This window comes from Salmo salar, chromosome 12 (genome assembly GCF_965601325.2).
Source record: "Salmo salar chromosome 12, fSalSal1, whole genome shotgun sequence".
NCBI lineage: Eukaryota > Metazoa > Chordata > Actinopteri > Salmoniformes > Salmonidae > Salmo > Salmo salar.
Window position 1 is genome coordinate 9,598,529 of NC_138302.1, and position 24,923 is coordinate 9,623,451.

At 43.4% G+C, this 24,923-nt stretch overlaps 1 protein-coding gene and 1 non-coding gene across 4 annotated transcripts in view; one reads left to right on the forward strand and one right to left on the reverse strand.

The window, feature by feature from the left end:
* The window catches only part of LOC106597798 (uncharacterized), a 119,783-nt gene extending 94,867 nt beyond the window's left edge, over positions 1-24,916 (forward strand). For all 3 annotated transcript variants that reach the window (XM_082958538.1, XM_082958539.1, XM_082958540.1), the window contains 13 exons: positions 474-603; positions 846-931; positions 2,412-2,541; positions 7,206-7,396; positions 10,097-10,187; positions 10,385-10,520; positions 10,717-10,907; positions 12,559-12,720; positions 12,943-13,079; positions 13,764-13,897; positions 22,432-22,526; positions 22,768-23,035; positions 23,821-24,916. In XM_082958538.1, coding sequence (XP_082814664.1) covers positions 474-603; positions 846-931; positions 2,412-2,541; positions 7,206-7,396; positions 10,097-10,187; positions 10,385-10,520; positions 10,717-10,907; positions 12,559-12,720; positions 12,943-13,079; positions 13,764-13,897; positions 22,432-22,526; positions 22,768-23,035; positions 23,821-23,909 — 1,840 coding nt within the window. In that variant the 3' untranslated portion in view covers positions 23,910-24,916. The remainder of the gene's footprint in view (positions 1-473; positions 604-845; positions 932-2,411; positions 2,542-7,205; positions 7,397-10,096; positions 10,188-10,384; positions 10,521-10,716; positions 10,908-12,558; positions 12,721-12,942; positions 13,080-13,763; positions 13,898-22,431; positions 22,527-22,767; positions 23,036-23,820) is intronic.
* Positions 8,169-8,244, reverse strand: trnaa-cgc (transfer RNA alanine (anticodon CGC)). The gene has a single exon. It is a non-coding gene; the product is annotated as a tRNA-Ala (tRNA).
* Positions 24,917-24,923: the final 7 nt, after the last annotated feature.

Here is a 24,923-nt window from a genome sequence, read left to right on the forward strand (position 1 = left end):
TTCAATCAATTAAATATACCACAGGTGGACTCCAATCAAGTTGTAGAAACATTTCAAGGATGATAAAGGGATAAATGGACAGGATGCACCTGAGCTCAGTGTCGAGTCTCATAGCAAAGGGACTGAATACTTATGTAAATAGGTATTTCTGTTTTGTATTTGTAATACATTTACAAAAATGTCTAAAAACCTGCTTTTGCTTTGTCATTATGGGGTATTGTGTGTAGATAAAAAAAAATGTTTTAATTATTTAATCCATTTTAGAATAAGGCTGTAACGTAACAAAATGTGGAAAAAGTCAAGGGGTCTGAATACTTTCAGAATGCACTGTAAAACCAGGAAGTGTCATATGGGCGTGTTGATTGTGTGTGGTCTCTGTTCAATTTCTCTCAGTTTAATGGGTATTTATTTTAATTATTGTGTGTGCATGTGCGTGCGTGCGTGTGTGTGCGTGTATATGTGTGTGTCCCCAGTATGTCATCCAGCGTGCTCCAGGGCTTCACCTGCACCAGAGTGGCCAGTATGACCACAACCAAGATCAAGAACCTGGTCAAGGCCTGCAGGAGGAAGGGCAACAACAGGGTCGCACTGAGAGAGACTCAGGTCAGATACCAGCTGTTGTTGTTTTCGTTGTTGTTATTGTTATTGTTGTTGTTGTCCTACTCAAAGAGACTCAGGTCAGCCTCTCATCACCAAGCTTAATACCAGCTGTTGTTGTTGTTGCTGAGGTCGGTATTGTTGGATTCCAACAGTTGTTTGAGAAGTCAGCATTCAAGGGATTATTAATTATTAATTTGTTAAATAATCATAATAATAATATGATTATATGTTTGTGTGACCCACAGTTGACCTGCATGTACAACTACATCAAGGAAGGGTCAGATGTCACCAGCTACAACCTATACCCTCCTGACATGCTGCTTTACTACGAGTGAGTACCGCATGTCATACATTCAATCAACCAATCAACCAATCAATCAACCATCAACCAACCAATAAATAAATTAACCAATCAATCAACCAATCAATCAACCACCAACCAACCAACCAACCAATTAACCAATCAACCAATCACTTAACCATCAACCAACCAACCAACCAATAAATGAATTAACCAATTAACCAATTAACCAATCAATCAATAAATCAATAAATAAATGAACCAATCAACCAATCAATTAACCAATCAACCACCAACCAATCAATTAACCAATCAACCACCAACCAACCAATTAACCAATCAACCAACCATCAACCAACCAATAAATACATTAACCAATCAACCAATCAATTAACCAATCAACCACCAACCAACCAATTAACCAATCAACCACCAACCAACCAATCAACCAATCAACCAATCAATCAACCATCAACCAACCAATAAATAAATTAACCAATCAATCAACCAATCAATCAACCACCAACCAACCAACCAACCAATTAACCAATCAACCAATCACTTAACCATCAACCAACCAACCAACCAACCAATAAATGAATTAACCAATTAACCAATTAACCAATCAATCAAGAAATCAATAAATCAATCAACCAATCAACCAATCAATTAACCAATCAACCACCAACCAATCAATTAACCAATCAACCACCAACCAACCAATTAACCAATCAACCACCAACCAATCAATTAACCAATCAACCACCAACCAACCAATTAACCAATCAACCACCAACCAACCAATCAACCAATCAACCAATAAATACATTAACCAATCAACCAATCAACCAATAAATACATTAACCAATCAACCAATCAACCAATAAATACATTAACCAATCAACCAATCAACCAATAAATACATTAACCAATCAACCAATCAACCAATAAATACATTAACCAATCAACCAATCAACCAATAAATACATCAACCAATCAACCAATCAACCAATCAACCAATCAACTAATCAATAAATGAATCAAAGCAAATACTGTTGGACACGCCATCTCTCTCTCTGTTTACTGATGAATTAAACTGGTTATTTAAGTTACTGATGAATACAACTGGTTAATTAAGTTACGGATGAATACAACTGGTTATTTAAGTTACTGATGAATACAACTGGTTAATTAAGTTACGGATGAATACAACTGGTTAATAAAGTTACGGATGAATACAACTGGTTAATTAAGTTACGGATGAATACAACTGGTTAATTAAGTTACGGATGAATACAACTGGTTAATTCAGTTACTGATGAAAAAAATGGAAAATTAAGTTACTGTTGAATAAAACTGGTTAATTAAGTTAGTGTTGAATAAAACTGGTTATTTAAAGTTACTGATGAATGAAACGGGTTAATGAAGTTACTGTTGAATAAAGCCAGATGTATTTGTTTATTTATATTGTATGAATATAAATGTGTTATATTGTATTTGATGTCTGCAGCTACAGTAAGGTATCTCAGGACACCTGTAAGGACTACTTCAGGGAGCTGGGAGACGCAGACGTCTCCGTGTTCTCCAACGCTCTCAGCTTCAAACGCACAGCCCTGGTTAACAATGCCAAGACCTGCCTGGTGAGTCACAACACTGTCACACAACATGGATGTGGTCCAAATGACAACCCCTATTCCCTTAATACTGCACTACTTTTGACCGGGCCCATCGGTCTCTGGTCTCAGGAGTACACCATAAAGCTACATCCTCCATCCATTGCTTTCTGCAAGGAGCCTGGTTAACCCTGGGGGACAATAGCAACAGTAGCATCTGAAAGAGTCTGGTTAACCCTGGGGGCAATAGCAACAGTGTCATCTGAAAGAGTCTGGTTAACCCTGGGGGCAATAGCAACAGTAGCATCTGAAAGAGTCTGGTTAACCCTGGGGGCAATAGCAACTGTAGCATCTGAAAGAGCCTGGTTAACCCTGGGGGCAATAGCAACAGTAGCATCTGAAAGAGTCTGCTTAACCCTGGGGGACAATAGAAACAGTAGCATCTGAAAGAGCCTGGTTAACCCTGGGGGCAATAGCAACAGTAGCATCTGAAAGAGCCTGGTTAACCCTGGGGGCAATAGCAACAGTAGCATCTGAAAGAGCCTGGTTAACCCTGGGGGCAATAGCAACAGTGTCATCTGAAAGAGTCTGGTTAACCCTGGGGGCAATAGCAACAGTAGCATCTGAAAGAGCCTGGTTAACCCTGGGGGGCAATAGCAACAGTAGCATCTGAAAGAGTCTGGTTAACCCTGGGGACAATAGCAACAGTAGCATCTGAAAGAGCCTGGTTAACCCTGGGGGCAATAGCAACAGTAGCATCTGAAAGAGTCTGGTTAACGCTGGGGGCAATAGCAACAGTAGCATCTGAAAGAGTTTGGTTAACCCTGGGGGCAATAGCAACAGTAGCATCTGAAATAGTCTGGTTAACCCTGGGGGCAATAGCAACAGTAGCATCTGAAAGAGTCTGGTTAACCCTGGGGGCAATAGCAACAGTGTCATCTGCATACAGGTGTGTGTAAAAGATAATGCAGAGACCAATATTGTTTAAAAACAGTCAAAAAGTACAGGACCTAAGATCGTCCCCTGTGGGACACTTTTGGTAATAAGAAGGAAACCTGATTTAACACCATCAGAAAATACACAGTGTCCTGTCTGTCAGGTAAAAAACAAATGGCCAATCACATGATGCTTGACGACTTAAGACAATCAGTAACGAGTGGTCAACTGTCTCGAAGGCCTCCCATAGGTCAATAAACAGGACAGAACTGTGCTTCTCCTTGTCCAAAACTTTTACCACATAATTTAACACCAAGGTTGCAGCAGAGATGGTGCTATGACCCGGCTTGGAACCAGACCAGCGAACCCTTAGAATACATTTCGTATTCTGGGAAGGATCTAAACTGACAGTTGATTAATGATTCCCGAAATGGTTGCTAGGCAAGACAGTTGAGAGATGGCCAATAATTACTGAGGTCAGAGGGCTCACCACCTTTTTTTTAACCTTTATTTTAACTAGGCAAGTCAGTTAAGAACAAATTCTTATTTACAATGACAGTCTACCGGGGAAGTAGTGGGTTAACTGCCTTGTTCAGGGGCAGAAAGACAGATTTTTTTACCTCGTCAGCTCGGGTGTCACGGGTGTCGTAGGGATTGGACCAAAACGCAGCGGGAACGTGTAAACTCATCTTCTTATTTTATTAAAGAAGGATAACAAAAGAAACACGTATACAAAAACAACAAACGACACTAAACAGTCCCGTCAGGTGCACGAACACAAAACAGGAAACAACTACCCACAAAAACCCCATGGAAAACACCCCTACTAAATAGGACCTTCAATTAGAGGCAACAAGGAACAGCTGCCTCCAACTGAAGGTCAAAACAATAAACTAGACATAGAAAAAATAGAAAATAGAACATAGAAATACAAAACATAGAACACTACCCAAAAACCCCACCAACACAAAACAAACACACCCCTGCCACGTCCTGACCAAACTAAAATAACAAACAACCTCTTTTACTGGTCAGGACGTGACATCGGGGATTCAATCCAGCAACCTTTTGGTTACTGGTCCAACGCGCTAACCACTAGCCTACCTGCCACCCCATATTGTTTGAAAGGGGCCAAGCTTCTCTGTCATAGATAGAAAATAGATGATAACAACTCTAGAGCTAACTGAGGTTCAGAGACACAGCAGTTCCTCCCCAGGCTCTATCTTCTCTATTAGCCTGTTGTCCTTTTAGGTAGAGAAAACTTTCTCCTGTTTCTAGAATATACAATGATGCTCACACATGATTACTGAGTATTGTTTTAAATGTATTTGAATTTAGGTCCAGCTTTAAATGACGTTCAGCTTATAATGGCGTCATAAAGCCTTCATAATGCCTTCATAGGCACTACATAAATGTGTTACAAAGCATCTATAAACATATGTCATGCTTTATAAAGGGTTCAGAAATGTGTCATAGCTGTGTGACATAATTCCCAATGTCAAATGTGACATAACCCACTGTGTAGAAATATTATATAAACATGGGCTTTATGAAGGCTTTATGAAGCTTTATGAAGGCTTTATGTAGGCTTTATAAAGCTGCACTTAATTTAAAGCGGGACCTGAATTTATTACATTTTTATCTTACTGTATCTATTTAACTGTCAACTCTGTTACAATATAGAATGACAATATATAATGGCAATATAGAATGGCAGTGTAGAATGACAATATATAAATGACAATATATAATGGCAATATAGAATGACAATATATAATGGTAATATAGAATGACAATATATAATGGTAATATAGAATGACAATATATAATGGTAATATAGAATGACAATATATAAATGACAATATATAATGACAATATATAATGGTAATATAGAATGACAATATATAATGGTATATATAGAATGGTAATATAGAATGACAATATATAAATGACAATATATAATGGTAATATAGAATGACAATCTATAATGGCAATATAGAATGACAATATAGAATGGCAATATAGAATAACAATATATAAATGACAATATAGAATGACAATACAGAACGACAATATAGAATGGCAATATAGAATGGCAATATAGAATGGCAATATAGAATGGCAATATAGAAATGGCAATATAGAAATGACAATATAGAATGACAATATAGAAATGACAATATAGAAATGGCAATATATAAATGGCAATATAGAATGGCAATATACACTGCTCAAAAAAATAAAGGGAACACTAAAATAACACATCCTAGATCTGAATGAATTAAATAATCTTATTAAATACTTTTTTCTTTACATAGTTGAATGTGCTGACAACAAAATCACACAAAAATAATCAATGGAAATCCAATTTATCTACCCATGGAAGTCTGGATTTGGAGTCACACTCACTACACACTACAGGCTGATCCAACTTTGATGTAATGTCCTTAAAACAAGTCAAAATGAGGCTCAGTAGTGTGTGTGGCCTCCACGTGCCTGTATGACCTCCCTACAACGCCTGGGCATGCTCCTGATGAGGTGGTGGATGGTCTCCTGAGGGATCTCCTCCCAGACCTGGACTAAAGCATCCACCAACTCCTGGACAGTCTGTGGTGCAACGTGGCGTTGGTGGATGGAGCGAGACATGATGTCCCAGATGTGCTCAATTGGATTCAGGTCTGGGGAACGGGCAGGCCAGTCCATAGCATCAATGCCTTCCTCTTGCAGGAACTGCTGACACACTCCAGCCACATGAGGTCTAGCATTGTCTTGCATTAGGAGGAACCCAGGGCCAACCGCACCAGCATATGGTCTCACAAGGGGTCTGAGGATCTCATCTCGGTACCTAATGGCAGTCAGGCTACCTCTGGCGAGCACATGGAGGGCTGTGCGCCCCCCAAAGAAATGCCACCCCACACCATGACTGACCCACCGCCAAACCGGTCATGCTGTAGGATGTTGCAGGCAGCAGAACTTTCTCCACGGCGTCTCCAGACTCTGTCACGTCTGTCACGTGCTCAGTGTGAACCTGCTTTCATCTGTGAAGAGCACAGGGCGCCAGTGGCGAATTTGCCAATCTTGGTGTTCTCTGGCAAATGCCAAACGTCCTGCACGGTGTTGGGCTGTAAGCACAACCCCCACCTGTGGACGTCGGGCCCTCATACCACCCTCATGGAGTCTGTTTCTGACCGTTTGAGCAGACACATGCACATTTGTGGCCTGCTGGAGGTCATTTTGCAGGGCTCTGGCAGTGCTCCTCCTGCTCCTCCTTGCACAAAGGTGGAGGTAGCGGTCCTGCTGCTGGGTTGTTGCCCTCCTACGGCCTCCTCCACGTCTCCTGATGTACTGGCCTGTCTCCTGGTAGCGCCCCCATGCTCTGGACACTACGCTGACAGACACAGCAAACCTTCTTGCCACAGCTCGCATTGATGTGCCATCCTGGATGAGCTGCACTACCTGAGCCACTTGTGTGGGTTGTAGACTCCGTCTCATGCTACCACTAGAGTGAAAGCACCGCCAGCATTCAAAAGTGACCAAAACATCAGCCAGAGTGTGATTGACTTGGAGTTACATTGTGTTGTTTAAGTGTTCCCTTTATTTTTTTGAGCAGTGTATAAATGACAATATAGAATGACAATATAGAATGACAATATAGAATGACAATATAGAAATTCTCATGATATGAACTTACATTTGATGCGATCTGATTGGAAGTCGTGATGTCAGTGCTGTGTTGTGTCCATCTGTCCCTGCAGGGTATCATCGGCACGGTTCTGAGCAGTGACAACCTGCAGGTCCTAGGTAACATGGTGTGTGTTCTGGACGGTTCCTACATCCAGAACTCTGACCAGCTCATCCTGCAGAAACTACAGAACTGTAATGACCTCACCGACGAACAGGTGGCTGCCATAGAAACGCTGTTGACGTCTGGGAATACACAGTACGGGTAAGTCAATATGGAAATAAACAAACGCATCTGATTGACTGGTCTGAAACTGACTGATTGAGCTGAAACTGACTGACTGGGCTGAAACAGTATCTGAAGTTAGGATTGGGCCTTGAAATGTAAACATTATATGTCAGATACACTGATGTGCGTGTGTACGTGTTTTCCTGTCAACAGTGTCGTGTCTTTGGGCACCATTAAACTGAAGACATGTTTATCAAAATAACTCCCTGTTATTATTATTACGCGATTAAACTGATTAATCGTTTAACTGTCATTAACTAGGAGATCGGGGCACCAAGGAAAATATTCAGATTACAAAGTTATAATTTTCCTAATATAACTTTCCTATATTATAACATTATATATTATATTATAGGCCGATTATCTTCTGGTTTAAATGGTGTATTTTACCTCGCGTCCAGTCTTATTCCAAACGTCGTAAATTGTTGTATCTGCACGAATCCAGCCTTTACTAAAGTCATCCATACATCAATTGTCTTAAAATCATTTATTTACTAAACTAAGTAATTCACAGAAAGCATACAAACAGTAGTTATCGTTACAAAGAAATGGTAGAGTAATGTGCCCTAGTGGGCTAAACAGGCATGGCGGCCTGTTAAACAAAGGGTCATAAAGGGCAGCTGAGAAGACACTACATTACATTTACATTTTAGTCATTTAGCAGACACTCTTATCCAGAGCGACTTACAGTAGTGAATGCATACATTTCATACAATTTCATACATTTCATTAAAAAAAAATCTGTGCTGGCCCCCCGTGGGAATCGAACCCACAACCCTGACATTGCGAACACCATGCTCTACCAACTGAGCTACAGGGAAGGCTGTAGGAAGTTTCCTGTCAACACTACAGAGTTGATAAATATTAACAATTGATATGTTAAACCTTTGCACATGAACGTTCACTCATTCGGGAACAATTGCAATCAATATATATTTACGCTCAGTGTGTCGTCGGGATCCTTGTTGGAGAGTTTTTGTCCTGTTCTGTCTCTCTCTCTCTCGGTTAGAATGGATCTTTCAAAGCGACATTCATTAATGTCGTTATAGAATGGATGTTTCGTCGGTCTTCGCGTTCAATTATATAATTTCTAGCTGCAGACTATTAATTAATATCAAAGACTTGTTATTATTCTGTCGGTCTCGATTGTCTAAAAGTTTAACCATGTGGTATAGTTAACTTTCAGTAGAGGAATTGAATGGTCAAACCTTGGCTCTCTCTTCTGAGGTAAGCTGGTCTGAAGAAAGTAAATCAGGGTGGGGTTTTATACATGAACATAGAACAGGCTTGTCACATGACGCCTGGTCCTGTCTGTGTCCCTGGGGGGCGTGCCGATGACTGATTTAAGCTTTGAACAGAAATACATTCTATCACATTAACATCAGTACATAGCATCTCAACGTATTACAAATAGCTTTATCCTTATTAATACATTTTATACAACCATTTAGATACAAGTCCCATAGCTGAGGCTATTATATAAACAGTTTTATGGTAATATGGCTATATTGTCTCTTCTGAGTATCACAAAATTGTACCAAGCGGACCAGTTCGTAACTGGATTCTTCACCAATCTTTTATACCTTCTCCAGAACATAAATGTCGTTTGGTTCCCCAATTCTGTGAGTTGGAAGAATTTCCTGTGTCTCTCTATGAAACCCCTCTGTGTCTCAACTGGGCCAGGCGGCAGGACATTTCCTTTGGAATTTACGACCGTTTTCACAGGGCCTGGGTAGGGAGAGGTAGGTAGGGGAATGGTGCAAGGGGGAGGGGGTCAACTGTGCTCCCTGTTCCCAGAGAGAGGGCAACGTCATGACAACAGTATAGTTGAGTCTGTACTGTGTGTGTTTCCTGTCAACAGTATAGTTGAGTCTGTACTGTGTGTGTTTCCTGTCAACAGTATAGTTGAGTCTGTACTGTGTGTGTTTCCTGTCAACAGTGTAGTTGAGTCTGTACTGTGTGTGTTTCCTGTCAACAGTGTAGTTGAGTCTGTACTGTGTGTGTTTCCTGTCAACAGTATAGTTGAGTCTGTACTGTGTGTGAGTTTCCTGTCAACAGTATAGTTGAGTCTGTACTGTGTGAGAGTTTCCTGTCAACAGTATAGTTGAGTCTGTGCTGTGTGAGTTTCCTGTCAACAGTATAGTTGAGTCTGTACTGTGTGTGTTTCCTGTCAACAGTATAGTTGAGTCTGTACTGTGTGAGTTTCCTGTCAACAGTATAGTTGAGTCTGTACTGTGTGAGTTTCCTGTCAACAGTATAGTTGAGTCTGTACTGTGTGTGTTTCCTGTCAACAGTATAGTTGAGTCTGTGCTGTGTGAGTTTCCTGTCAACAGTATAGTTGAGTCTGTACTGTGTGAGTTTCCTGTCAACAGTATAGTTGAGTCTGTACTGTGTGAGTTTCCTGTCAACAGTATTGTTGAGTCTGTACTGTGTGTGTTTCCTGTCAACAGTATAGTTGAGTCTGTACTGTGTGAGTTTCCTGTCAACAGTATAGTTGAGTCTGTACTGTGTGAGTTTCCTGTCAACAGTATAGTTGAGTCTGTACTGTGTGAGTTTCCTGTCAACAGTATAGTTGAGTCTGTACTGTGTGAGTTTCCTGTCAACAGTATAGTTGAGTCTGTACTGTGTGAGTTTCCTGTCAACAGTATAGTTGAGTCTGTACTGTGTGTTTTCCAGACTCCCAGCTACCTGGAAAAGAGAGACCCTGGACAACCTGGGCATTCTACCTCTCTACCTGACATCCTCCTTCTACAGGAACTTCTCTAAGGTCACAAACCACTACACCTGGCTCTGTGTGTGTGTGTGTGTGTGTGTGTGTGTGTGTGTGTGTGTGTGTGTGTGTGTGTGTGTGTGTGTGTGTGTGTGTGTGTGTGTGTGTGTGTGTGTGTGTGTGTGTGTGTGTGTGTGTGTGTGTGTGTGTGTGTGTGTGTGTGTGTTTACAGGCTGTGTTCTATTGTTCTCCAGAAAGTAAAGGGCCAGTTCCTACAGTCATTCCTGAAGGTGTTGAGAAAGAATGGAACGTCCAGACAGAAGAAGAGGAGGATGAAGACGGCTATCAGACAGTCCATCATCGACCAATCACAGTCCAAACGCTCCATAGGTGTGTCCACCCTGCACTAATATACCATTTCTGTCGGTCTGGTCTGTCTGTCTGTCTGTCTGTCTGTCTGTCTGTCTGTCTGTCTGTCTGTCTGTCTGTCTGTCTGTCTGTCTGTCTGTCTGTCTGTCTGTCTTCCTGCTGAAGAGGGAATAACTGTCTGTCTGGTCTGTCTGTCTGTCTGTCTGTCTGTCCATAGTGAGTGAATGCACAGTGGGAAATATCACTCAGGTGACGATCAGTGAGAGTACGTTCCCCTTCAACTACGAGACCGTGACCAAGTTCAACTGCTGCCTGACGGCCAAGACAGTTGTTGACAACCTGGACGCCATCACCGCCAAGGTGGACGACCAGGAATACCTTGAAGTGGTCCTGGCGAGACTCAGAGAGGTACTGTACGCTTTCAGACAAAGAATCAGAATCAACTTTATTCACCAAGTACATTAACACAGTCACAATGTTACCTGGTGATATGGTGCTATTGGTGATAGACAACACAGTCACAATGTTACCTGGTGATATGGTGCTATTGGTGATAGACAACACAGTCACAATGTTACCTGGTGATATGGTGCTATTGGTGATAGACAACACAGTCACAATGTTACCTGGTGATATGGTGCTATTGGTGATAGACAACACAGTCACAATGTTACCTGGTGATATGGTGCTATTGGTGATAGACAACACAGTCACAATGTTACCTGGTGATATGGTGCTATTGGTGATAGACAACACAGTCACAATGTTACCTGGTGATATGGTGCTATTGGTGATAGACAACACAGTCACAATGTTACCTGGTGATATGGTGCTATTGGTGATAGACAACACAGTCACAATGTTACCTGGTGATATGGTGCTATTGGTGATAGACAACACAGTCACAATGTTACCTGGTGATATGGTGCTATTGGTGATAGACAACACAGTCACAATGTTACCTGGTGATATGGTGCTATTGGTGATAGACAACACAGTCACAATGTTACCTGGTGATATGGTGCTATTGGTGATAGACAACACAGTCACAATGTTACCTGGTGATATGGTGCTATTGGTGATAGACAACACAGTCACAATGTTACCTGGTGATATGGTGCTATTGGTGATAGACAACACAGTCACAATGTTACCTGGTGATATGGTGCTATTGGTGATAGACAACACAGTCACAATGTTACCTGGTGATATGGTGCTATTGGTGATAGACAACACAGTCACAATGTTACCTGGTGATATGCTGCTATTGGTGATAGACAACACAGTCACAATGTTACCTGGTGATATGGTGCTATTGGTGATAGCCAACACAGTCAGAATGTTACCTGGTGATATGGTGCTGATGGTTATAGACAACATTTAGAGACAGAATACAGGCAGGGGAGTTTACACAAAGTTAACTTACCTTATATACAAATAGGTAGGTTGAACATAGAGCCGTATAACGTATGAGCGATAACTGGTTTTACTGACGTATGTTTTTTGTAGTATCGCTTGATTCACGTGTACGGTACACACACATCTGACCTGATATAAATACATAATCATTACATCTGACCTGATATAAATACATGATCATTACATCTGACCTGATATAAATACATTTATCATTACATCTGACCTGATTTAAATACATTATCGTTACATCTGACCTGATATAAATACATTTATCATTACATCTGACCTGATTTAAATACATTATCGTTACATCTGACCTGATATAAATACATTTATCATTACATCTGACCTGATTTAAATACATTATCGTTACATCTGACCTGATATAAATACATTTATCATTACATCTGACCTGGTATAAATACATTATCATTACATCTGACCTGATATAAATACATGATCATTACATCTGACCTGATATAAATACATTATCATTACATCTGACCTGATATAAATACATTTATCATTACATCTGATTAACAGAGAGAATGTACAGATAGTATGACATGGGTGTTATGAAGCTCTATCCTCCTGTTGATTATGTGACTGTACTTCCTGTTTCCTGTGTCCCGCCCATCAGTTCTACTCCGCAAACTCCACCATCCCAGAAGCAAAGGTGCAGGTTCTTGGGCCGGCTTCGCGCGTTGCCACGAATGCTGACATCACCATGTGGAATATCACCAAGATCGACACACTGTCAGCTCTGATGGACTCCTCCTATGGAAACTGGGATGCTGCCATGGTAACCAGATGTATCTGTCTGTCTGTCTGTCTGTCTGTCTGTCTGTCTGTCTGTCTGTCTGTCTGTCTGTCTGTCTGTCTGTCTGTCTGTCTGTCTGTCTGTCTGTCTGTCTGTCTGTCTGTCTGTCTGTCTGTCTGTCTGTCTGTCTGTCTGTCTGTCTGTCAAATGATTAACCAATCGATCAGTCTGCCATTTACCAATCTATTCATGTCCCCCCTATAGGCGCAGGCCATCATCAGTAAGTACCTGAGGAACTCAGGAAATACTCTGGGCAGTGCAGAGCTCAACTCCATCGGTGGACCCAACCTGTGTTCACTAGACACCAGCCTCCTGAAGACCATTACACAGAGTAGCCTGAGGTAAGACAGAGAGGAGGACCCAACCTGTGTTCACTAGACACCAGCCTCCTGAAGATCATTACACAGTAATGTAATAGTAATAACTGTTACCCTTATTACTAAGATGGGTAACACAGCTAACATTTTCCATAGGAAAACATGTAACACTTAGCCGCTATGCTAACACTAGCGTGCCAGCATCCTGAAGACCGTTACTACAGAGGAGAGCCTAAAGTAAGAGACAGAGGCTCCTCCCCTCCCCCCGTTACCGTGGAAACACCACAGAGGCTTTTTTTAGAATAGTCCGGGGGGAGGGAGATGACAGCTGCATTTCAGTTCTATTGGATCATTTTTAAAGCCTTTTTATAGGTGGAGCTGCTGGTTTCAATTTGTTTTGTTGGAATTTTTCAAATGGAAACTAATGACCTATTTTGTGGTTTGATTCTTTACTCAAATGTGACAGGTTGTTACAGTCTGGGCTGTTTTAGGAGATGGCTTGAGATGAATTGATGTGCTTTTATTCAACCTTCAACTGTTTCTACTGGTCTGCCCACTTACCTATAGTGTGTTGACGTGTGTCTTACCCTGATCTACAGTATGAGGAACAATAAGAGGGTTGTGTTGACGTGTGATGTATGTTTTATCCTGCTTGTTAACAATAAGACAAGTGTGTTGACGTGTGTTGTCTGTTTAACCGTGTTGCAGTAAGGCCAATGCCCTGACGGTGACCAACTGCAACATAACGAAGAAGAGAACGCTGTTCATCATTGCTGAAGGAGCCTTCCAGAGCCGTAGTACTGTCTCTGCTACCTCCTACCAGCTAACACAGCCATACATAGGTACCTCTACCTCCTACCAGCTAAAACAGCCATACATACATACATAACATACATACAGTTGAAGTCGGAAGTTTACATACACTTAGGTTGGAGTCATTAAAACTTGTTTTTCAACCACTCCACACATTTCTTGATCAAATCAAATCAAATTTCAAATCAAATCAAATTAATTTATATAGCCCTTCGTACATCAGCTGATATCTCAAAGTGCTGTACAGAAACCCAGCCTAAAACCCCAAACAGCAAGCAATGCATGTGAAAGAAGCACGGTGAGAAGCAGGAAAAACTCCCTAGGAAAAACTCCCTAGAAAGGCCAAAAACCTAGGAAGAAACCTAGAGAGGAACCAGGCTATGAGGGGTGGCCAGTCCTCTTCTGGCTGTGCCGGGTGGATATTATAACAGAACATGGTCAAGATGTTAAAATGTTCATAAATGACCAGCATGGTCAAATAATAATAATCATAGTAGTTGTCGAGGGTGCAACAAGCACGTCCGGTGAACAGGTCAGGGTTCCATAGCCGCAGGCAGAACAGTTGAAATTGGAGCAGCAGCACGGCCAGGTGGACTGGGGACAGCAAGGAGTCATCATGCAAAGGTAGTCCTGAGGCATGGTCCTAGGGCTCAGGTCCTCCGAGAGAAAGAAAGAAAGAGAGAAAGAGAGAATTAGAGAGAGCATATTTAAATTCACACAGGACACCGGATAAGACAAGAGAAATACTCCAGATGTAATAGACTGACCCTAGCCCCCCCGACACATAAACTACTGCAGCATAGATACTGGAGGCTGAGACAGGAGGGATCAGGAGACACTGTGGCCCCATCCGATGAAACCCCCGGACAGGGCCAAACAGGCAGGATATAACCCCACCCACTTTGCCAAAGCACAGCCCCCACACCACTAGAGGGATGTCTCCAACCACCAACTTACCGTCCTAAGACAAGGCCGAGTATAGCCCACAAAGATCTCCGCCACGGCACAACCCAAGGGGGGGCGCCAACCCAGACAGGAAGACCACGTCAGTGACTCCGCCCACTCAAGTGACGCACCCCTCCCATGGACGGCATGGAAGAACACCAGTACGCCAGTGACTCAGCCCCTGTAATAGGGTTAGAGGCAGAGAATCCCAGTGGAGAGAGGGGAACCGGCAAGGCAGAGACAGCAAGGGCGGTTCGTTGCTCCAGCCTTTCCGTTCACCTTCACACTCCTGGGCCAGACTATACTTAATCATAGGACCTACTGAAGAGATAAGTCTTCAGTAAAGACTTAAAGGTTGAGACTGAGTCTGCGTCTCTCACATGGGTAGGCAGACCATTCCATAAAAATGGAGCTCTATAGGAGAAAGCCCTACCTCCAGCCGTTTGCTTAGAAATTCTAGGGACAATTAGGAGGCCTGCGTCTTGTGACCGTAGCGTATGTGTAGGTATGTACGGCAGGACCAAATCGGAAAGATAGGTAGGAGCAAGCCCATGTAATGCTTTGTAGGTTAGCAGTAAAACCTTGAAATCAGCCCTTGCCTTAACAGGAAGCCAGTGTAGGGAGGCTAGCACTGGAGTAATATGATCAAATTTTTTGGTTCTAGTCAGGATTCTAGCAGCCGTATTTAGCACTAACTGAAGTTTATTTAGTGCTTTGTCCGGGTAGCCGGAAAGTAGAGCATTGCAGTAGTCCAGCCTAGAAGTAATAAAAGCATGGATTAATTTTTCTACGTCATTTTTGGACTGAAAGTTTCTGATTTTTGCAATGTTACGTAGATGGAAAAAAGCTGTCCTTGAAACAGTCTTGATATGTTCTTCAAAAGAGAGATCAGGGTCCAGAGTAACGCCGAGGTCCTTCACAGTTTTATTTGAGACGACTGTACAACCATCCAGATTAATTGTCAGATTCAACAGAAGATCTCTTTGTTTCTTGGGACCTAGAACAAGCATCTCTGTTTTGTCCGAGTTTAAAAGTAGAAAGTTTGCTGCCATCCACTTCTTTATGTCTGAAACACAGACTTCTAGCGAGGGCAATTTTGGGGCTTCACCATGTTTCATTGAAATGTACAGCTGTGTGTCGTCCGCATAGCAGTGAAATTTAACATTATGTTTTCGAATGACATCCCCAAGAGGTAAAATATATAGTGAAAACAATAGTGGTTCTAAAACGGAACCTTGAGGAACACCGAAATTTACAATTGATTTGTCAGAGGACAAACCATTCACAGAGACAAACTGATATCTTTCCGACAGATAAGATCTAAACCAGGCCAGAACTTGTCCATGTAGACCAATTTGGGTTTCCAATCTCTCCAAAAGAATGTGGTGATCGATGGTATCAAAAGCGGCACTAAGATCTAGGAGCACGAGGACAGATGCAGAGCCTCTGTCTGACGTCAATAAAAGGTCATTTACCACCTTCACAAGTGCAGTCTCAGTGCTATGATGGGGTCTAAAACCAGACTGAAGCGTTTCGTATACATTGTTTGTCTTCAGGAAGGCAGTGAGTTGCTGTGCAACAGCTTTTTCTAAAATGTTTGAGAGGAATGGAAGATTCGATATAGGCTGATAGTTTTTTATAATTTCTGGGTCAAGATTCGGCTTTTTCAAGAGAGGCTTTATTACTGCCACTTTTAGTGAGCTTGGTACACATCCGGTGGATAGAGAGCCGTTTATTATGTTCAACATAGGAGGGCCAAGCACAGGAAGCAGCTCTTTCAGTAGTTTAGTTGGAATAGGGTCCAGTATGCAGCTTGAGGGTTTGGAGGCCATGATTATTTTCATCATTGTGTCAAGAGATATAGTACTAAAACACTTTAGTATCTCCCTTGATCCTAGGTCCTGGCAGAGTTGTGTAGACTCAGGACAATGGAGCTTTGGAGGAATACCCAGATTTAAAGAGGAGTCCGTAATTTGCTTTCTAATGATCATGATCTTTTCCTCAAAGAAGTTCATAAATGTATTACTGCTGAAGTGAAAGCCATCCTCCATTTGCGAATGCTGCTTTTTAGTTAGCTTTGACAGATGTTTTTTATTTTTAGGGGTGCAACTGCATCTAGGGTATTGCGCAAGGTTAAATTGAGTTCCTCGGTTAGGTGGTTAACTGATTTTTGTCCTCTGACGTCCTTGGGTAGGCAGAGGGAGTCTGGAAGGGTATCAAGGAATCTTTGGGTTGTCTGAGAATGTATAGCACGACTTTTAATGCTCCTTGGTTGGGGTCTGAGCAGATTATTTGTTGCAATTGCAAACGCAATAAAATGGTGGTCCGATAATCCAGGATTATGAGGAAAAACATTAAGATCCACAACATTTATTCCATGGGACAAAACTAGGTCCAGAGTATGACTGTGGCAGTGAGTAGGTCCAGAGACATGTTGGACAAAACCCACTGAGTCGATGATGGCTCCGAAAGCCTTTTGGAGTGGGTCTGTGGACTTTTCCATGTGAATGTTAAAGTCACCAAAAATTAGAATATTATCTGCTATGACTACAAGATCTGATAGGAATTCAGGGAACTCAGTGAGGAACACTGCATATGGCCCAGGAGGCCTGTAAACAGTAGCTATAAAAAGTGAGTGAGTAGGCTGCATAGATTTCATGACTAGAAGCTCAAAAGACGAAAACTTCATTGTTTTTTTTTTTGTAAAATGAAATTTGCTATCGTAAATGTTAGCAACACCTCCGCCTTTGCCGGATGCACGGGGGGTATGGTCACTAGTGTAACCAGGGGGTGAGGCCTCATTTAACACACTAAATTCATCAGGCTTAAGCCATGTTTCAGTCAGGCCAATCACATCAAGATTATGATCAGTTATTAGTTCATTGACTATAACTGCCTTGGAAGTGAGGGATCTAACATTAAGTAACCCAATTTTGAGATGTGAGGTATCACAATCTCTTTCAATAATGGCAGGAATGGAGGAGGTCTTTATACTAGTGAGATTGCTAAAGCGAACACCGCCATTTTTAATTTTGCCCAACCTAGATCGAGGCACAGACACGGTCTCAATGGGGAAAGCTGAGCTGACTACGCTGACTGTGCTAGTGGCAGACTCCACTAAGCTGGCAGGCTGGCTAACAGCCTGCTGCCTGGCCTGCACCCTATTTATAGTTTTGGCAAGTCGGTTAGGACATCTACTTTGTGCATGACACAAGTAATTTTTCCAACAATTGTTTAGACAGATCATTTCACTTAGAAATCAATGTATCACAATTCCAGTGGGTCAGAAGTTTACATACACTAAGTTGACTGTGCCTTTAAACAGCATGGAAAATTCCAGAAAATTATGTCATGGCTTTAGAAGCTTCTGATAGGCTAATTGACATCATTTGAGTCAATTGGAGGTGTACCTGTGGATGTATTTCAAGGCCTACCTTCAAACTCAGTGCCTCTTTGCTTGACATCATGGGAAAATCAAAAGAAATCAGCCAAGACCTCAGAAAAAGAATTGTACACCTCCACAAGTCTGGTTCATCCTTGGGAGCAATTTCCAAATGCCTGAAGGTACCACGTTCATCTGTACAAACAATAGTACGCAAGTATAAACACCATGGGACCACGCAGCCGTCATACCACTCAGGAAGGAGACGCGTTCTGTCTCCTAGAGATGAACGTGCTTTGGTGCGAAAAGTTAAAATCAATCCCAGAACAACAGCAAAGGACCTTGTGAAGATGCTGGAGGAAACAGGTACAAAAGTATCTATATCCACAGTAAAACGAGTCCTATATCAACATAACCTGAAAGGCCGCTCAGCAAGGAAGAAGCCACTGCTCAAAAACCGGCATAAAAAAGCCAGACTACGGTTTGCAACTGCACATGGGGGAAAAGATCATACTTTTTGGAGAAATGTCCTCTGGTCTGATGAATCAAAAATAGAACTGTTTGGCCATAATGACCATCATTATGTTTGGAGGAAAAAGGGGGAGGCTTGCAAGCCGAAGAACACTATCCCAACCGTGAAGCACGGGGGTGGCAACATCATGTTGTGTGGGTGCTTTGCTGCAGGAGGGACTGGTGCACTTCACAAAATAGATGGCTTCATGAGGAGGGAAAATTATGTAGATAAATTGAAGCAACATCTCAAGACATTAGTCAGGAAGTTAAAGCTTGCTCGCAAATGGGTCTTCCAAATGGACAATGACCCCAAGCATACTTCCAAAGTTATGGCATAAGGACAACAAAGTCAAGGTATTGGAGTGGCCATTACAAAGCCCTGACCTCAATCTTATAGAAGATTTGTGGGCAGAACTGAAAAAGCATGTGCGATCAAGGAGGCCTACAAACCTGACTCAGTTACACCAATTTAGTCAGGAGGAATGGGCCAAAATTCACCCAACTTATTGAGGGAAGCTTGTGGAAGGCTACCTGAAGCGTTTTGACCCAAGTTAAACAATTTAAAGGCAATGCTACCAAATACTAATTGAGTGTATGTAAACTTCTGACCCACTGGGAATGTGATGAAAGAAATAAAAGCTGAAATAAATCATTCTCTCTACTATTATTCTGACATTTAACATTCTTAAAATAAAGTGGTGATCCTAACTGACCTAAGACAGGGAATTATTACGAGGAGTACATGTTAGGAATTGTGGAAAAATGAGTTTAAATGTATTTGGTTAAGGTGTATGTAAACTTCCAACTTCAACTGTACATACATGCATACCTCTACTACCCTACTAGCTAACACAGCCATACATACATACATACATACATACATACATACATACATACATACATACATACATACATACATACATACATACATACATACATACATACCTGTACTATCCCACCAACTAACACAGCCATACTTAAGTACGGCTCTGTCTCTCTTTCTCTGATTCCCCCCATCCATATCGCTCTTTCCCCTTCTTCTGTCTGTCCACTAGGGGGTGCTGACTCAGCCTACTCTGTCTGTCCACTAGGTGGTGCTGACTCAGCCTACTCTGTCTGTCCACTAGGGGGTGCTGACTCAGCCTACTCTGTCTGTCCACTAGGTGGTGCTGACTCAGCCTACTCTGTCTGACCACTAGGGGGTGCTGACTCAGCCTACTCTGTCTGTCCACTAGGTGGTGCTGACTCAGCCTACTCTGTCTGTCCACTAGGTGGTGCTGACTCAGCCTACTCTCTGTCTGTCCACCAGGTGGTGCTGACTCAGCCTACTCTCTGTCCACTATGTGGTGCTGACTCAGCCTACTCTCTGTCTGTCCACTAGGTGGTGCTGACTCAGCCTACTCTCTGTCCACTATGTGGTGCTGACTCAGCCTACTCTCTGTCTGTCCACTAGGTGGTGCTGACTCAGCCTACTCTGTCTGTCCACTAGGTGGTGCTGACTCAGCCTACTGTGTCTGTCCACTAGGTGGTGCTGACTCAGCCTACTCTCTGTCTGTCCACCAGGTGGTGCTGACTCAGCCTACTCTCTGTCCACTATGTGGTGCTGACTCAGCCTACTCTCTGTCTGTCCACTAGGTGGTGCTGACTCAGCCTACTCTCTGTCCACTATGTGGTGCTGACTCAGCCTACTCTCTGTCTGTCCACTAGGTGGTGCTGACTCAGCCTACTCTGTCTATCCACTAGGTGGTGCTGACTCAGCCTACTCTCTGTCTGTCCACTAGGTGGTGCTGACTCAGCCTACTCTGTCTGTCCACTAGGTGGTGCTGACTCAGCCTACTCTCTGTCTGTCCACCAGGTGGTGCTGACTCAGCCTACTCTCTGTCCACTATGTGGTGCTGACTCAGCCTACTCTGTCTGTCCACTAGGTGGTGCTGACTCAGCCTACTCTGTCTGACCACTAGGGGGTGCTGACTCAGCCTACTCTGTCTGTCCACTAGGTGGTGCTGACTCAGCCTACTCTGTCTGTCCACTAGGTGGTGCTGACTCAGCCTACTCTGTCTGTCCACTAGGTGGTGCTGACTCAGCCTACTCTGTCTGTCCACTAGGTGGTGCTGACTCAGCCTACTCTCTGTCTGTCCACCAGGTGGTGCTGACTCAGCCTACTCTCTGTCCACTATGTGGTGCTGACTCAGCCTACTCTCTGTCTGTCCACTAGGTGGTGCTGACTCAGCCTACTCTGTCTGTCCACTAGGTGGTGCTGACTCAGCCTACTCTCTGTCCACTATGTGGTGCTGACTCAGCCTACTCTCTGTCTGTCCACCAGGTGGTGCTGACTCAGCCTACTCTCTGTCCACTATGTGGTGCTGACTCAGCCTACTCTGTCTGTCCACTAGGTGGTGCTGACTCAGCCTACTCTGTCTGTCCACTAGGTGGTGCTGACTCAACCTACTCTGTCTGTCCACTAGGTGGTGCTGACTCAGCCTACTCTCTGTCTGTCCACTAGGTGGTGCTGACTCAGCCTACTCTCTGTCTGTCCACTAGGTGGTGCTGACTCAGCCTACTCTCTGTCTGTCCACTAGGTGGTGCTGACTCAGCCTACTCTGTCTGTCCACTAGGTGGTGCTGACTCAGCCTACTCTCTGTCTGTCCACTAGGTTTTGCTGACTCAGCCTACTCTCTGTCTGTCCACTAGGTGGTGCTGACTCAGCCTACTCTGTCTGTCCACTAGGTGGTGCTGACTCAGCCTACGCTCTGTCTGTCCACTATGTGGTGCTGACTCAGCCTACTCTGTCTGTCCACTAGGTGGTGCTGACTCAGCCTACTCTGTCTGTCCACTAGGTGGTGCTGACTCAGCCTACTCTCTGTCTGTCCACCAGGTGGTGCTGACTCAGCCTACTCTCTGTCCACTATGTGGTGCTGACTCAGCCTACTCTCTGTCTGTCCACTAGGTGGTGCTGACTCAGCCTACTCTCTGTCCACTATGTGGTGCTGACTCAGCCTACTCTCTGTCTGTCCACTAGGTGGTGCTGACTCAGCCTACTCTGTCTATCCACTAGGTGGTGCTGACTCAGCCTACTCTCTGTCTGTCCACTAGGTGGTGCTGACTCAGCCTACTCTGTCTGTCCACTAGGTGGTGCTGACTCAGCCTACTCTCTGTCTGTCCACTAGGTGGTGCTGACTCAGCCTACTCTCTGTCTGTCCACCAGGTGGTGCTGACTCAGCCTACTTTCTGTCCACTATGTGGTGCTGACTCAGCCTACTCTGTCTGTCCACTAGGTGGTGCTGACTCAGCCTACTCTGTCTGTCCACTAGGTGGTGCTGACTCAACCTACTCTGTCTGTCCACTAGGTGGTGCTGACTCAGCCTACTCTCTGTCTGTCCACTAGGTGGTGCTGACTCAGCCTACTCTCTGTCTGTCCACTAGGTGGTGCTGACTCAGCCTACTCTCTGTCTGTCCACTAGGTGGTGCTGACTCAGCCTACTCTGTCTGTCCACTAGGTGGTGCTGACTCAGCCTACTCTCTGTCTGTCCACTAGGTTTTGCTGACTCAGCCTACTCTCTGTCTGTCCACTAGGTGGTGCTGACTCAGCCTACGCTCTGTCTGTCCACTATGTGGTGCTGACTCAGCCTACTCTCTGTCTGTCCACTAGGTGGTGCTGACTCAGCCTACTCTGTCTGTCCACTAGGTGGTGCTGACTCAGCCTACTCTCTGTCTGTCCACTAGGTGGTGCTGACTCAGCCTACGTCCAGCGTCTGTCCACCTCTAACATTAATATGGACATGGACACTTTCATCAGCCTGGACCCTACTGTTATACAGGTGTGTATGTGTGTGTTTCTACATCTGTCTGTCTGTCTGTGTGTGTTTCTACATCTGTCTGTCTGTGTGTCTGTGTGTCTGTCTGTCTGTGTGTGTGTGTGTGTGTGTGTGTGTGTGTGTGTGTGTGTGTGTGTGTGTGTGTGTGTGTGTGTGTGTGTGTGTGTGTGTGTGTGTGTGTGTGTGTGTGTGTGTGTGTTTCTACAACTGTATCTAGTTATCCCCCTAACCCCTCCTCCCTCAGACTCTGGATGTGAGCCAGGTCAAAGGTCTGCTGGGTTCTAACCTGCCAGAGCTGAAGAGCTATGAGAACCAGAGCGTGGTCCAGACCTGGATCAGCACCCGTTTCCAGGCCGACCTGGACTCCCTGGGGCTGGATCTTAAGGGGGGCAAGGCTGACCCCACCACGGTTGGTGTGGGGACCATCTTCCTTCCTAGTACCAATGCAGTCACCACCGTGGCTGGAGGAGCTGGGCCAGTCACCACCGTGGCTGGAGGAGCTGCTACTACAGGTAAAACATGACCGTTCCTTTTTATCTATGAAAGATCAGCCGGTTCTCTTTCATTTCTCTGTGATAGTTTGATTATTAACCGTTTATAATGCGCTGTATATGATTAGAGGCTCGGTGAACAATGTTATAATGTATTGTTTCAATCAATCTAATTTATTTATGAAGCCCTTCTTACATCAGCTGATGTCCCAAAGTGTTGTACAGAATCCCAGCCTAAAACCCCAAACAGCAAGCAATGCAGGTGTAGAAGCACAGTGGCTAGGAAAAACTCCCTAGAAAGGCAGGAACCTAGGAAGAAACCTAGAGAGGAACCAGGCTATGAGGGGTGGCCAGTCCTCTTCTGGCTGTGCCGGGTGAAGATTATAACAGAACATGGCCAAGATGTTCAAATGTTCATAAATGACCAGCAGGGTGAAATAATAATAATCACAGTGGTTGTAGAGGGTGCAACAGGTCAGCACCTCAGGAGTAAATGTCTGTTGGCTTTTCATAGCCGAACATTCAGAGTTAGAGACAGCAGGTGCGGTAGAGAGAGAGAGTGCAAAACAGCAGGTCCGGGACAAGGTAGCACGTCCAGTGAACAGGTCAGGGTTCCATAGCCACAGGCAGAACAGTTGAAACTGGAGCAGCATCACGACCAGGTGGACTGGGGACAGCAAGGTGTCATCAGGCCAGGTAGTCCTGAGGCATGGTCCTAGGGCTCAGGTCCTCCGAGAGAGAGAAATGTTTATGATTAGAGGTTCAGTGAACAGAGTTATGATGTATGTTTCTGTGTTTCTGTGTAGCGAGCGGCGGAGCGATCAACAGACCAACGTTCGGCCTCCACCTTCTCCTCACCACTCTGGCCATCGCTGTCCTGTACATTCTACACTGATTTAAACACTGATTTCAGAGATTTTAGATTTCAGAGTGAGAGAGTTAACTGACGCCATAGCATCAAGTCGCATTCGGCTCAGACAGGGAAAAACATAATGTAAAGTTCTCAAACAGGAAACAAAAATGTATACATTTAGAGTCAGGTAGTGCCTTAGATATTGTAAATATCACTGAATACAAGGATATACTGGACCTATCAAAAAACTGTAAAACAATCTAGCACTTTAGTCACGTCAATGTTTCTGTTCTGACAAGGTCTTCACACCATTTTATTTAAGTGTATTCACTTTGTATGTTGTATCTTCTGTCTTGTTGGTTGGAATGTTGTTGGAATTAACAATTTTCTGTCTTGGTGGCTGGAATGAAGTCTGTTCTGTCTTGGTGGTTGGAATGTTGTTGGAATGAACTATTTTCTGTCTTGGTTGCTGGAATGTTGTTTAAAGAAGTATTTTTAGGGCTCTATTCAGTCTGTATAGCTGAAATGTAAAGGTCATTTCTTATTGAGCCAACATCTGCAGCATTTACCGTGAATGTAGTCTACACTACGGGAACATGGCCTTTAAATTTCAACCATGCTGTAACGCTGAATAGAGCCCTTTGTCTTTGCCTTCCAGTGAAAATATGAAGGTATTTCATTAGATGACAAAGAAGTCTTGTGTTGGTGATGTCGTCTTTCTGGGAGAGCCATTTGTTTTATCGGGGTTAGTATCTCCATACAGTACGCCAACACTTATCTACCGAGCCAAAACGCTGTTCAATGTCATGACAACCAATTCCTCTAGTGTAGAATGATTCTGTCATTAGAATGTCACTGTGCTTCTGTTCATGTCAGCTCAAACTGTGGTCTGTCTTCTCAACGCTGCCGTTTGATGATACTAAATAGCAGATGTTGAACATATGATTTAATTAATAAACATATATATTATTGCACAATCCCCCCCCCCCCCCACAAAAAATGATATTTTATTCATAAAGAAATAAACAGCCTATGAACTAACAACAAAATATTTTA